Source organism: Hibiscus syriacus, unplaced genomic scaffold (assembly GCF_006381635.1).
Source record: "Hibiscus syriacus cultivar Baekdansim isolate YM2019G1 unplaced genomic scaffold, ASM638163v2 tig00110206_pilon, whole genome shotgun sequence".
Classification (NCBI taxonomy): domain Eukaryota; kingdom Viridiplantae; phylum Streptophyta; class Magnoliopsida; order Malvales; family Malvaceae; genus Hibiscus; species Hibiscus syriacus.
The window spans coordinates 2,788,401-2,801,016 of record NW_024062627.1 but is presented as its reverse complement, the minus strand read 5'-3'; the positions used below and the strand labels follow the sequence as shown (position 1 = coordinate 2,801,016).

At 32.8% G+C, this 12,616-nt stretch overlaps 1 protein-coding gene across 1 annotated transcript; it reads right to left on the bottom strand.

Moving 5' to 3' along the window:
* Nucleotides 1-10,908: 10,908 nt before the first annotated feature.
* LOC120219318 (BOI-related E3 ubiquitin-protein ligase 1-like) lies at nt 10,909-12,323 on the bottom strand. The gene is made up of 3 exons (XM_039216137.1): nt 12,061-12,323; nt 11,600-11,975; nt 10,909-11,519 (listed from the first exon to the last, which is right to left on the bottom strand). Exons 1-3 carry the CDS (start codon nt 12,105-12,107, stop codon nt 10,977-10,979), a joined length of 966 nt encoding a protein of 321 aa, XP_039072068.1. The 5' UTR covers nt 12,108-12,323; the 3' UTR covers nt 10,909-10,976.
* Between the last annotated feature and the right edge of the window lie 293 nt (nt 12,324-12,616).

The window sequence follows — 12,616 nt, the reverse complement described above, 5'->3', positions numbered from 1 at the left end:
ATGTACAAAGGGTAATTTTTTTGGAGTCCAAGCATTGAATTTGTGTACTAAAGAAACCAACATCGTGCTTACATAATTTCTAATTGAAATTGTTGTCCAAAATAGTGTAGTTGCATTTAATTAATTTATTTTTATTATACCCTAAATTATTGGGGGTCATAACTCTCACCTAAACCCAATTTCAATTAGAAGTTATGTGAGTACGATGTTGGTTTCTTTAGTACACAAATTCAATGCTAGAGCTGATGGATCAAATTGGCTTCCATATAACAACTTGAACAATGGTCGTTGAGTGATCAAAATATGAGTAAAACAATCTATGTCATTGTAGAGTGATCAAAATAGGAGTAAAATAAAAGTTGAGTGATTAAATTGAAAAATTAAAAGTACAGTGAGTGAATTTGGAGAGAGTAAAGTTGAATTATTAATTGTGTAATTTACCCTTTGTGCATTTACATAGCAATGCAATTGGAGAAACCCAAAATTTATATGTAAGTCGCTTAGACTCCAATGCGTCTTCGGATTTACTGTGGCATTCACTCTATTTCACGAAATAATTTCGAGAGTACCCTATTCGAACAAAAAAAAAATCAACTGCATTTTTTCAGCCGAAACAACGCTAAATATATTTTAAATTTTAATGACATTTTTGCATGGCCTAGTCAAATGAAGCAAGGAAGCATGTATCAACATCTAAAAAAATCTAAGGAGCTTTAGAAATAGATTAAACTTTTTAAAATATCGCGGGTTGAATTTTCAAGACTTTAAAAAATAAATTGTATTATTTAGAAGGTTACGAGCTCAATTCTTACAATATTCAAAAACCAATAGAGCTAACGATAAATTAATAAAGAGATCAAAATTGAATGATACTGATGGTTTAAAAGTCGATATAGAATACTTTAAAATTTAAGGACCAATTTAGAGTCATAGCTTGAATATGAATTAATTTAGAATAAGAGTGATGATTTAAGGATCTCTTGTACAATAAACTCATAATCTGAATAATCTAAAATAATGAAATTATATATAAAACTATAAATAAATTTATACAATAAAACAAAAAGAAGTAACTTGAAAAGTAAAAATGGCACAAAATAGATCTTTATTAGAGTTAAACATATTTACATTAGTCTAGATACTTGTGTTTACAATATCCTTTAACTATACAAATTTAAAATTTACACTAATATTTATTTAATTTTAAAAAATTAACAAATCTTTTATAATTTTGAATTTAGTACAAAAATGTATCTTTTAATATGATATAAATAACATTTTCCAAAAAGTAAATCGATAATATTTAAGTAAAAATGAAATACTTTTATCACTTATTTATTTCAAAATTTGTTTCATTTTTTGACCCCTCGTATTCTTTTAATAATATTAAAGATGACGTATCAAGCATGGAGGCGTACACTCGTCAAATATTTAAAACACTATATATTTATTAAGTTATTATTTATTTAGTTTTAATAGTTAACTTTAAAAATTCAAATGTAATCAAATTATAGTAGTATTTGGTTTATCAACAACAAATTTTGATTTATTTAGTTATTTTTTAATAGTTAATTTATTTACTTATTTTTAATACTTATTATTTATATATTTGAAAAGTTCTAAAAACATTTTTGCTCAAATTAGTATCAACAATAAATTAAAGTTAAAAATTTTGATTATGAAAATTAAAAAATAAAAATTTTAATAAGACAAAAGAAGAAATATATATTTTTTTTTATGAAATCATTCTTAAACAAATTATTTCCTTTTACGATGTCGTGAATGTAATCAAAGTAGAGATCATATTTTTAATAAGAAAATAAACATCCTTTATTAGGTTTAATTTGCTTTCCTAATTATTTATTGTTTTATTATATAAAAGTAATGATGCTCTTTTACTTTAAACAAAGACACTTGTTCCGAGGCGTTTTGATCGTTTTCCCAACCACAGCTACTATCACCTGTCCGTGATTTTACGCTATACACGTGTGGCTTAGTGCTAATCACCGCCACAACACGTCATATGTTTTTACACGTGGCACCTCATAACACCACAATACATTTAACGAAATATTCAATTTTGACGGTGTCCAGAGCAGCGATACAGTTAGACGAGAAACATCTTACCATTTTGCTAATTCTTAGAATTAACGGCTGCGATCGCATCAAGGACAATAGCTTTATATGATCTTCCACGTTAACTTTTTATCTTCAATAATCAAACTTCCTTTTTGTAACAAATTATTATTTGCAATGCATAATTAAATATTTTATTTTTGAGGTTGAGTATAATTTTAATAGTAATTTATATTTTATTTTTCAGTATGTTGAAACTTAAATATGTATGGTAGATTTTAGACGACGACGACAATAATAAAATCCAATTTTCATATGCAATAGGGTAAGGGGAATGTAGGGTAGTAGGCTGCCCCCAACGTCAGGTTGAGAGTAGCTTCCGTGGAACACCTCCGGCAGTCAAAAAATTAAAAATATAGATAACATGCAATGCATGTATAAATAAATACATAAATACATAGTTGAACAATATTCATTTGCAGTCATTAATATTATTAATATCATATGCGCGTCTGTAATGGAAAGTAATCCCTACAAATAAATCCCTGCGAAAAAATCTCTGCATATAGACAGAAACGTAAGACCCGGCTAAATTTAAAAGTGAAGGGAATGATACACAGAAGTCAACGATAGGAAACCCAGTTTTAAGCCTTCATAAATACCGATAACAGAAACGTATAAAAAGTAAAAGTCATGAAAATTACTACAAAGGCATTGAAAAAAGACATAGATGATACACCCTATAGATGTGACCCACACTACTCGACTATCCTAGTCTTAAGTCTCCATACTTTCTTATCAGAGGTCATGTCCTCGGTAAGGGCTAAATCCATCAAATCAGATCTCAAGCAGTCTTCCCACTTTTGCCTTTGTCGTCCTCTCCTTCTGGCACCGTCGACTGTAATCGACTCTACCCTCCTAACTGCATCCGACGATAGTCGCCTAAGGACATGCCCAAACCACTGTAGTATTTCCTCCCTCAATTTTTCGAAAACAGACACCGCCCGCAAGGACATCCTAATAACAGAGTTTATATCAATAATATGTATTGATCGTTAGTTAACTAACGATTTTCTTTAAACAAGGAATAATGTAACTAACAATTAAAACGCTAAAAAACTAAAATACTAAAAAAGAATAAAAGCAAAAATAGTCATATGTGTAAACGTTAAAGAGTAATTTCATCATTATGTCTTAAATAAAAGGTAAGGTACAATAACATTAATACAATCCCAACATATAAACTCAAAAGACGGTACAAAAATTAAAATAAAAACTCTCTTAATATGTAAAACTTAACTTTTTATTCAAAAAGTGTTAATATATATTAAAAATAAAAATAACTTATATAATTTAAATAAGATAAACATCTAATTTAAATAACTAAAAAAACTAGAACTCATCCGCACTTAAATTCACCCTCTATTATATATTTTAATTTTTTTTTATATTTCTTACTAAAAATATATTTCTACTCTTAAAATTTTATAAATCTATCTTCTCTTTAAATTTTAAAAATTTATTTTTTTAACTAAATTTATGTATCCATACGTTGAAGGTGACATTAATAGAAAAGTATTTCGACGGATAGAACAAGGAAGAACTTATTCCTCTGTCTATCGGTCTGGCCTTTCGGCCCATTTGCAACTCATTGTTGTTGCAAAACGAAATACCGAGGAGCTCTTATAAGTTAGGTTCGGATTTATGGTAAAAAATATACGATCCGACTTGATCCGAGAAAAATATATAATTTTACTTTTATATTTAAGGATAATTGTAATAATACTTCTCTCTCTATATTTTTTCAATTAAATCCTTATTTATATTAAATAAAAATAATATTTTTAATAAATATATTATTTCAGGTCGGTTTGGATTCGAGTTTTATCGCAAAAGGTTGAGTTAAGTTTGGGTCGGGTGGAGAGTGTGTATTTTTTGGATCAAATCAAATTGGATGGAGGATGTATAATTTTCGAATTAGATCGAGTTGATCAAAAATCCGACCCGACCTGACCCATCCACATCCCTAGCCTTGAATCATACCCCATGGAAGCAAACATTTTAGTCCAGGTTTCCCGATAGAGGAAAAAGAAAAATAAGATAATTTTAGCTGGTTTTAATATTACATTAAGCCAAGTAATCAAATTGTTAGTGAGAAAACGGTCAAATAACAAAAAAAATCAATTTATAAAGTTTAATTATTAAATTATTTTTTTAAAATACAATGAGTAAAATAGGAGTGATAAGAAAGTCCAGTACTTAAATTTATAATTTACCCCATAATATAATTAATCGACAAATCATTCTAACGATAAAAATGAGACTTAAAGTAGTAATTTCGACAATAAAAAAATAAAATGTTGTTTCTAGATAAATTAAGATCAATTAATATTATTTATAAGATGTATGAAGCTAAGTTACAAATAAAATTAATTACTAATATAAAATCAAACTTTTGAAAATTATTTTGATTAATTTTTAAATTTTTATTAAAAATAAAATATATATTTGATAAAATATAATTTATTTTTAAATTAAATTAACTTAAATTAAAAATTTTAGACTATATAATTCAATAAAAATAATCAGAATAAAAATAAAATATTCATTTTATTTTTTAAAATATATGAAAACTTTGAATTTTTTTCCTGATCTGAGACCTTGAAATTCGATAATCATATTAAACTCGTATTATATTTTAAATCTTATTTGAACCGAATAAAATTTTTGATAAATAACAAGCATTTGTACTATCAGTTTGGTAGGCACGAAATCATTTTAAAAGAAAAAGTAGCACCGCCACTGCACATACTTTTTTATATTCAATCAAACCATAAATGAAAGGAGAAAATCGCCTCAGTGACCAAAAATGCATTATAATATACGATTTTAACCAACTTTTTTTTGATTTGCCAAAATGACCAACAAAATCGCAACGCGATATCAAAACCGCAACGCGATTTAGAAAAGCGCAACGTTGAAAAGAAAATCGCAACGCGATCTTCCAAGAATCGCAATGCGATTCATAAAATCGCAACGCGATCTTCCAAGAATCGCAACGCGATTAAGAAAATCGCAACGCGATCTTCCAAGGTTGTTGCATTTGTTTCTTTCTTAAGAATTTTCTCTAAAAAGATAGTATCCGCGCGGACGTGTCGAAGACACGTATTACCACGACCACGACCACGACCACGACCACGACCACGACCACGACCACGACCACGACCACGACCACGACCACGACCACGACCACGCCACGACCACGACCACGACCACGACCACGACCACGACCACGACCACGACCACGACCCGAGACGAGACGGCGGCGGCGGCGGCGCGCGAGAGTCCCCCTTGTTCTCTTTCACTCAACAAGGAAATGGGAAATCCAAGCCTTAAATACACTTCCCAATAGTGTTTCCAATACTATGTGGGATTGAGCATTACTCAACACTTCAAAGAAAATATAGCAATTTTTGTAGTATTTTCCCACTTAATCCATATCTAAAAATATTAAAACATTTTATCAAGAGAATTAAAAGAGTTGTAGATATCTACATTTCAATTCAAACTTATACATATAGTTTTAATATGATAAAATGTTTTAATATTTTTAAATATGGATTAAGCGGGAAACATGCTACAAAAATTGCTATATTTTCTTTGAAGTGTTGAGTAATGCTCAATCCCACATAGTATTGGAAACACTATTGGGAAGTGTATTTAAGGCTTGGATTTCCCATTTCCTTGTTGAGTGAAAGAGAACAAGGGGGACTCTCGCGCGCCGCCGCCGCCGCCGTCTCGTCTCGGGTCGGGTCGTGGTCGTGGTCGTGGTCGTGGTCGTGGTCGTGGTCGTGGTCGTGGTCGTGGTCGTGGTCGTGGTCGTGGTCGTGGTCGTGGTAGTGGTAGTGGTCGTGGTAGTGGTAGTGGTAGTGGTAGTGGTAGTGGTAATACGTGTCTTCGACACGTCCGCGCGGATACTATCTTTTTAGAGAAAATTCTTAAGAAAGAAACAAATGCAACAACTTTTGAAAGAATTTACTCATTTTCGTTGCGATTTTCTTAATCGCGTTGCGATTCTTGGAAGATCGCGTTGCGATTTTCTGAATCGCGTTGCGATTCTTGGAATCGCGTTGCGATTTTCTGGATCGCGTTGCGATTCTTGGAATCGCGTTGCGATTTTCTAAATCGCGTTGCGATTCTTGGAATCGCGTTGCGATTTTCTTAATCGCGTTGCGATTCTTGGAAGATCGCGTTGCGATTTTCTGAATCGCGTTGCGATCTTCTTTTCAACGTTGCGCTTTTCTAAATCGCGTTGCGGTTTTGATATCGCGTTGCGATTTTGTTGGTCATTTTGGCAAATCAAAAAAAAGTTGGTTAAAATCGTATATTATAAGGCATTTTTGGTCACTGAGGCGATTTTCTCTAAATGAAATGGGTGAAATGCTCAGATACCTTTTTCAACTTTGATATTTTACCATTCAAAATTCACCCAAAAGGACAGATTGGATTTGAGTGAAGCATCTGTCACCCATTATACCCTAACGTTGGACTGTTAATTAATGAAATGGGGTAGTCTGCTACTTAGCTCGTGAATCTTTTTATTACCAAACATCAAACTCCTCCTGTTTTAGACTTGATTATAGTCATATGCTTCTTCATGGATAATGAATTATCTTGTCTTGTGATTCAATATAGTTTTTTTCCTTTTTGGGGGGTCATATTTGAAAGTGATTTTAATATCCCTTTCAATCCAAATCTCTTTTACATCGTGCTCTAGTCCTTATACATTGTTTTGCTTGTTAATTTGTGAGATGTAGGAGAAGAAACTAGAAGTCAAGTTCGATGAAAATTGTACTAAATAATAGTACTTACATTGATTTTACACTTTAAAACATTCTATTTAATTTGTTGATAGTAATATTTAGTTGTGACGGTCATATACGATTCATTCATTTTAATTCCCTCCCTTGTACGGAGAACACCTCCACACCCAGCTGCCCTCTTTTTTGCTACACCACCCACGTTAAACTTGATCGAACCAGTTGATGGAGCAACCCACAGCTAGGGAGAACAAGACTTCGATACACTCGATTTTGTATAAAAAGACAAATCCTTTATACTGGCAGATTTAACCTCAAAACCAATATGATTACGCATAAGCCAGATACTCCATATTGCTGCTGCCACGGCTATCGACCAAAGACTGTGCTGCAAACCTGTGAAGGGAAGATTAATACAAAAAAGATACAGGTTTGAAACATTTTCGGCATCCTCCCATCGATTACAAAACAGCCTCCAAAATCTTCCAATGAAAGAGCAGCCAACAAACAAATGGTTTGCAGTTTTAGAAATTGATCTACAAAATACACAAAAACTTTGCTCTATATCGCATTCAACACCCATCCTATCCAAAAATTCCTTTTTCGGCAGTCGATCAATCTTCAATGTCCACAAAAAACTTTCAACTTTAGGAAGGACTTTCAATTTTCATAACCTGTCGAAGTCAAATTCGGCTCCTCCACCCCAACAGTTACCACCAACTGCGCAAGTTTTTTTCACTGAAAAATATCTTGCTTTATCATGAATCCAACTCGATTTATCTACCACGTTCGATAATATTTTAACACACACTGTTACTTTAACTAGTTCCTCAATCATAAGTCATTCCTTATCCAACAAAGTCCTTGAGAAAGTTGTACCCCACTCCACGTTCCTACATTCAACATTTTCGATTAAATTGGCCACATGTGCTCCTTTAAACAATGATAACCTATACAGTCGAAGAAAGATAATTCTCAAAGGTTTTTCTCCACACCACCAATCCTCCCAGAACAAAGCAGATTTGCCGTCTCCAATTTGCTATTGAGTAAAAAAAATTAAAATAGTACTTCTTCTATCCTATTAAATTTATATCTTTTAAATTTTAAAATTATTTCACTTAAAATGTTCTATTAAAAACATCAACAAATAACAACATTTATATTTATATTTTTATTATTATATGTCTTATACTTTTACACTTATCAAACAAATATGTTAATCCATCAATTATTTTTTAAAGATAATTTTATCATTTTTCTTGTTCTATATAACTTAATATACAATCAAATTTATTTCGAAGGACCCCCAAAACCATCATCTCTCTGCCTCTATAGCCATTGGATTTAATTCCCCAAACCAGCTCACATTGCTCTTTTAAAGCCTAGCACACGTTTAGTCCCTAATTGATATGATCAAATATCAATACATTTTTATTTCATTCATGGAGAGGACCAAAACCCAACATTATTATTGTTATCTATCAAGATGTGTGTTTTATGACAAGATGTTTTCAAAAAAGATTATTTGGTGATAACAATAATAACGATGTAGAAGTAAGGGACAATAATATCTGTCTTCCACTTTCAAAAGAAAAAAAATAAAAATGATTGATTTTTTTAAAAAAAAATATTATAATTAACAATCAGTTGATTTAGTGAGATAAAACACTAAATATTTTAAATAAAGTTAATAATTCAAATACTGATATTGTAAATAGAAAAAAATTGAATTAAGATGGTCACCCCATAATAGATGTGTCGAAAATTTATCTTTAGATTAATTTGAGTTATATAAAGTTTTTATCAATTGAGAGAGACCCTTGATTTTTGTAAATTTTACTTTTGGTCCAAAGGAAAAAATATCTATAAGACCATCTCTAGGTACATCTACATTGTCCTCATACTTGTTTTTCATTTGTGTGGGTTTTTTAAAGACATGGGACGGAGCAATTGATGAGAACATGCGGGCATATACACAATTATACAAATATTGTCATGTATATGTTGTCCCATTTGACAGCCTTGAGATTTCATTTGTTGTCTGTTTGATTTCCTTCGCCATGAAAACAACCATTTTGATAATGGTCCCTTTGGTTTCGTGGTCTAGACGTTGAAGCCATCAACAAGTTCATCACACTCGCTAGATATTTCCCAAGGAATTAGAAAACAACCATTCTATGACCGAGTTTGATATTGTGTGAGCAAAGGAAAAATATAAAAGGCGAATTTCAGTGGACAACGCGATGTGATGAGCATGTGATCACAATCAGATTCCAGCTTAACCGCTAAGGCTGAAACTGAGTTGAAGTATAATAAATTTGGTAATGCCTGTGATCCAATCTATACTGCAAAAACAAGTTTAGAGGTATCGAGTTCAAGCACTATGAATGATAATGGTGCGAGTGTTTAATGTTAAAACGTTGAGAGTTATCTTTGAACATATACTATTTTATAATTACGACATTAATCAAACCTTGAAATTCGGCCAATGTGACTGCTCCTCCCTTTTTCATTTATTGATTTTTCCTTCGATAATTGAGTTGGCATAAAAAGAGGGAAATTTCCCATTTCTTTACTCTGTTCAATCCGTGAATAAAGTAAAAATAACCCCAAAGATGTTTAATGTTAAAACGTTGAGAGTTATCTTTGAACATACTATTTATAATTACGACATTAATCAAACCTTGAAATTCGGCCAATGTGACTGCTCCTCCTTTTTCATTTATTGATTTTTCCTTCGATAATTGAGTTGGCATAAAAAGAGGGAAATTTCCCATTTCTTTACTCTGTTCAATCCGTGAATAAAGTAAAAATAACCCCAAAGATTTTGGTTTGTGAAATTCCTCCGAAGGAAAGGGTTTTCTCTGGAGATATGGTATATAACCATGGGATTTCAGTGAAATGAAAATATAGATGATATGCCATTAGCATTCTTTGATATATACTCTGTTTTAGCATCTTCAGCAGTACAAGGTATGGGAATAATAGCGCATATGAGATGGCTTCAACTTGAAAACTGGGTGTTCATATAAATTAAAAAAAAAGGTGGGATTTGCCTATATATTTGCCTCACTTGAGTCCTTTAATTAACCCTTTGAACTATTATTATTAGATACTTGATATGGTTATTTCTTTTTTAAGAATTTGTTTGGCATTAAGCTATTTGGAAAGTTTAATTCCGAAAGACAAACGGAAGAAAACAAGTGCTAAATTGACACAAGATGTTGTCTAAAACAATGCAGCCAAATTAACAAAATAAACTGAACGTTTGAGTTTCCAATACTAAAACCGTTGCAACAAAGAACTAACTATGCAAAATTAAAACAATTTAATTAGAGATCGCGACATGTGAGATTGGGCCGGGTTCGACTCGACTCGAAATATACATATACCTCTCACTCGAATTGACTTAACTTAAAATATTTATCTTTCACCCGACTTGACCCGACCTCCACCCGAACCTGATTCAACATGAGTTTTTTGAATATAAATTCTATTTGAACCAACTAGACATAAACCTAATTAAAAAAAAACTATAGTGAGAGATGAGTAGTATAGCAATTATCTATAAATTTGTATAAAAAATTAAACTATTACTCCTAAGTCAGAGGTTTTTCACCTTCCATTTGACCTGATCTCATCTCTATATAAAATCGACCCCACCCGACATGAACTTAATTTTTTTTTAAAATTTGATCCTATCATATTGGATCAGATATAAATTCATCAGTTTTGAGTTAAATTATTATCATTAAATTTAACATATTTAATTCTAAACTCATCAAAGTGACCTACATAATTAAGAGAACGTTATTCCTTCCAAAAATTATGAGTTCAAACAGTTACGTCTGTAAGTATATGTACATTATTAATGACTAAAAATAATTCTAAACATATATTAATTTATATTCACGATCGTTAAAAAATAAAAAAAATCATTCTCGACATTAATTAATTAAGACCAAATTATATTTATCAAATAAAAGAATTTAATTTCCGAAAAGTAAAAATAAGGTAAACAGATTATTATTATACTCGAAGGTTATTTTCAATTTTTTTTCCTTTGAAAAAGGAAAACTTTCAAGGGAAAAGCAAAACCTCAACGCTAGAATTACGGACGGTGAGGCAAAGGGGGCAGGCTTCGGCCACTCTATCACACTCTGTACAAAGGCAAAGGTGCCCACACGGCAGCACCACCACCGATGCTACACATGTCCCACACGCCTTGCAGGCCGGTCCCGTCAGAACTACCCGGTCCGGGTCCACATAAGCAGACTCGGCGTCTTCCGCCTGCCTTTGCATCCCACCCGCGCAGTTCAGCCCATCGTTCCCTCTTTTGCCATCGTGCGTCACAGCGGCCCCTCCGCTCATTATAGCCTTTTGGAGCTGCGCTTGTAACGAAACCGACGTCGCCTCCTGCGCCATCGCCTTTGCCTGCCAAACCTGTGTCTCCACTCTGACTTGTGCCGCGCGTGCCTCCAACTCGGCGTTTCGACGCTTTGCTTTCTCCACTTCCGCTTCTTTTTCCCTCAACCTCCTCTCCACCGATTCCTCCGCCGCTCCCAGTAGCGCACGGTAGTTCCTTTGCCTTTTCTCCACCAAGACACGCCGCAATTCCTCTCCCTTTAACCCAAAGTTACATTTTCCCCAACAAACAAAAGGAAAAAGAAAACACACAGTTCTTAAAAGAGACAACTTGGTACCTGGGCTTGAAGGAATTGGTCTAGTTCTTCTCTCTGGCGTTGGATTTGGGTACCCAAATCATCAAAGGAGTTTGAAAGAAGACTTAATTGTTGTTGTTGGGGATAACAATGATTTTGAGTTTGCTGTAAGTTTTGTTGTTGGTCGCCGGAGGATAACCGGAGGCCGGTGGAGACTGCATTTGGTTGGTGAAGTTGAGAAAGGTCTATCAACTGGGATGGTTGTGTTTGCAAAGAGAAAGAATTGATTGGCGTTATTATTGCAACTTCTCTTCCTCTTTTCCTCGTATTATTGTTGTTGGAAAACATATGAGATTGATCAATGAAAACTCCTCCTGTTTGTTGCTGCAGTGAAAACTCATGCTCCTCTTGTCCACCTCTGAAAATTTAAACCCATAATCAACAAAAAAAAGGAAGAGGAAAGTAAGATAAGAAACGGTAAAGAAGGAAGAAAAAGAATGAACCTGTTTAAGAGGAGGATATTGGAAGGGTATTGAGCTTGAACAGCCATTAATGAAAAAGAAAGCAAGCAAGATTGTGCAGTAAACTTTGAAGAAGGAAAATCAAGCAATGAAGAATGGATGATAATAAGCAGAAGAAGAATCAAAAACCCATCTCATCCTTGTGATATATAGGAATGAGTCCAAGAGAGAGGCGCCTTATTTCTTCTTCTTCTTGGCGTGGGGGTTGGCTTGTCTTGAGTAAGGAATCTCGTGTTTGTTATTAAAAGCCTCACACACCCAATTCAACTCTCCTAATCCTATCGTTTTTCTTTTTAATAAAAACACCTAATTTCTATAATTATTAAAAGAAGAGTGAAAATGGGGTTGGTAAAAAGAGTACGTTCAAAGTTGGTGCAGGACAGAGAGAGTCCTTAAGTTTATTAAAAAAGTTAACTTATGAAAAAGACAGAGAGAGTCCTTAAGTTTATTAAAAAAATTAACTTATGAAAAAGTTAATTTATGAAACTCTAATGTTACGTGTTGTAAATAAATTAAATTTAGAGCCCTTAAGTGGATT

Bases quoted from the DNA above. Each gene is read 5' to 3' on its own strand.
- LOC120219318 (XM_039216137.1), bottom strand. From the start codon at position 12,107: ATGGCTGTTCAAGCTCAATACCCTTCCAATATCCTCCTCTTAAACAG. The intron at 11,976-12,060 runs GTTCATTCTTTT...TTAAATTTTCAG, and splicing joins AATATCCTCCTCTTAAACAG to AGGTGGACAAGAGGAGCATG. The intron at 11,520-11,599 runs GTACCAAGTTGT...TTTGGGTTAAAG, and splicing joins ACCAATTCCTTCAAGCCCAG to GGAGAGGAATTGCGGCGTGT.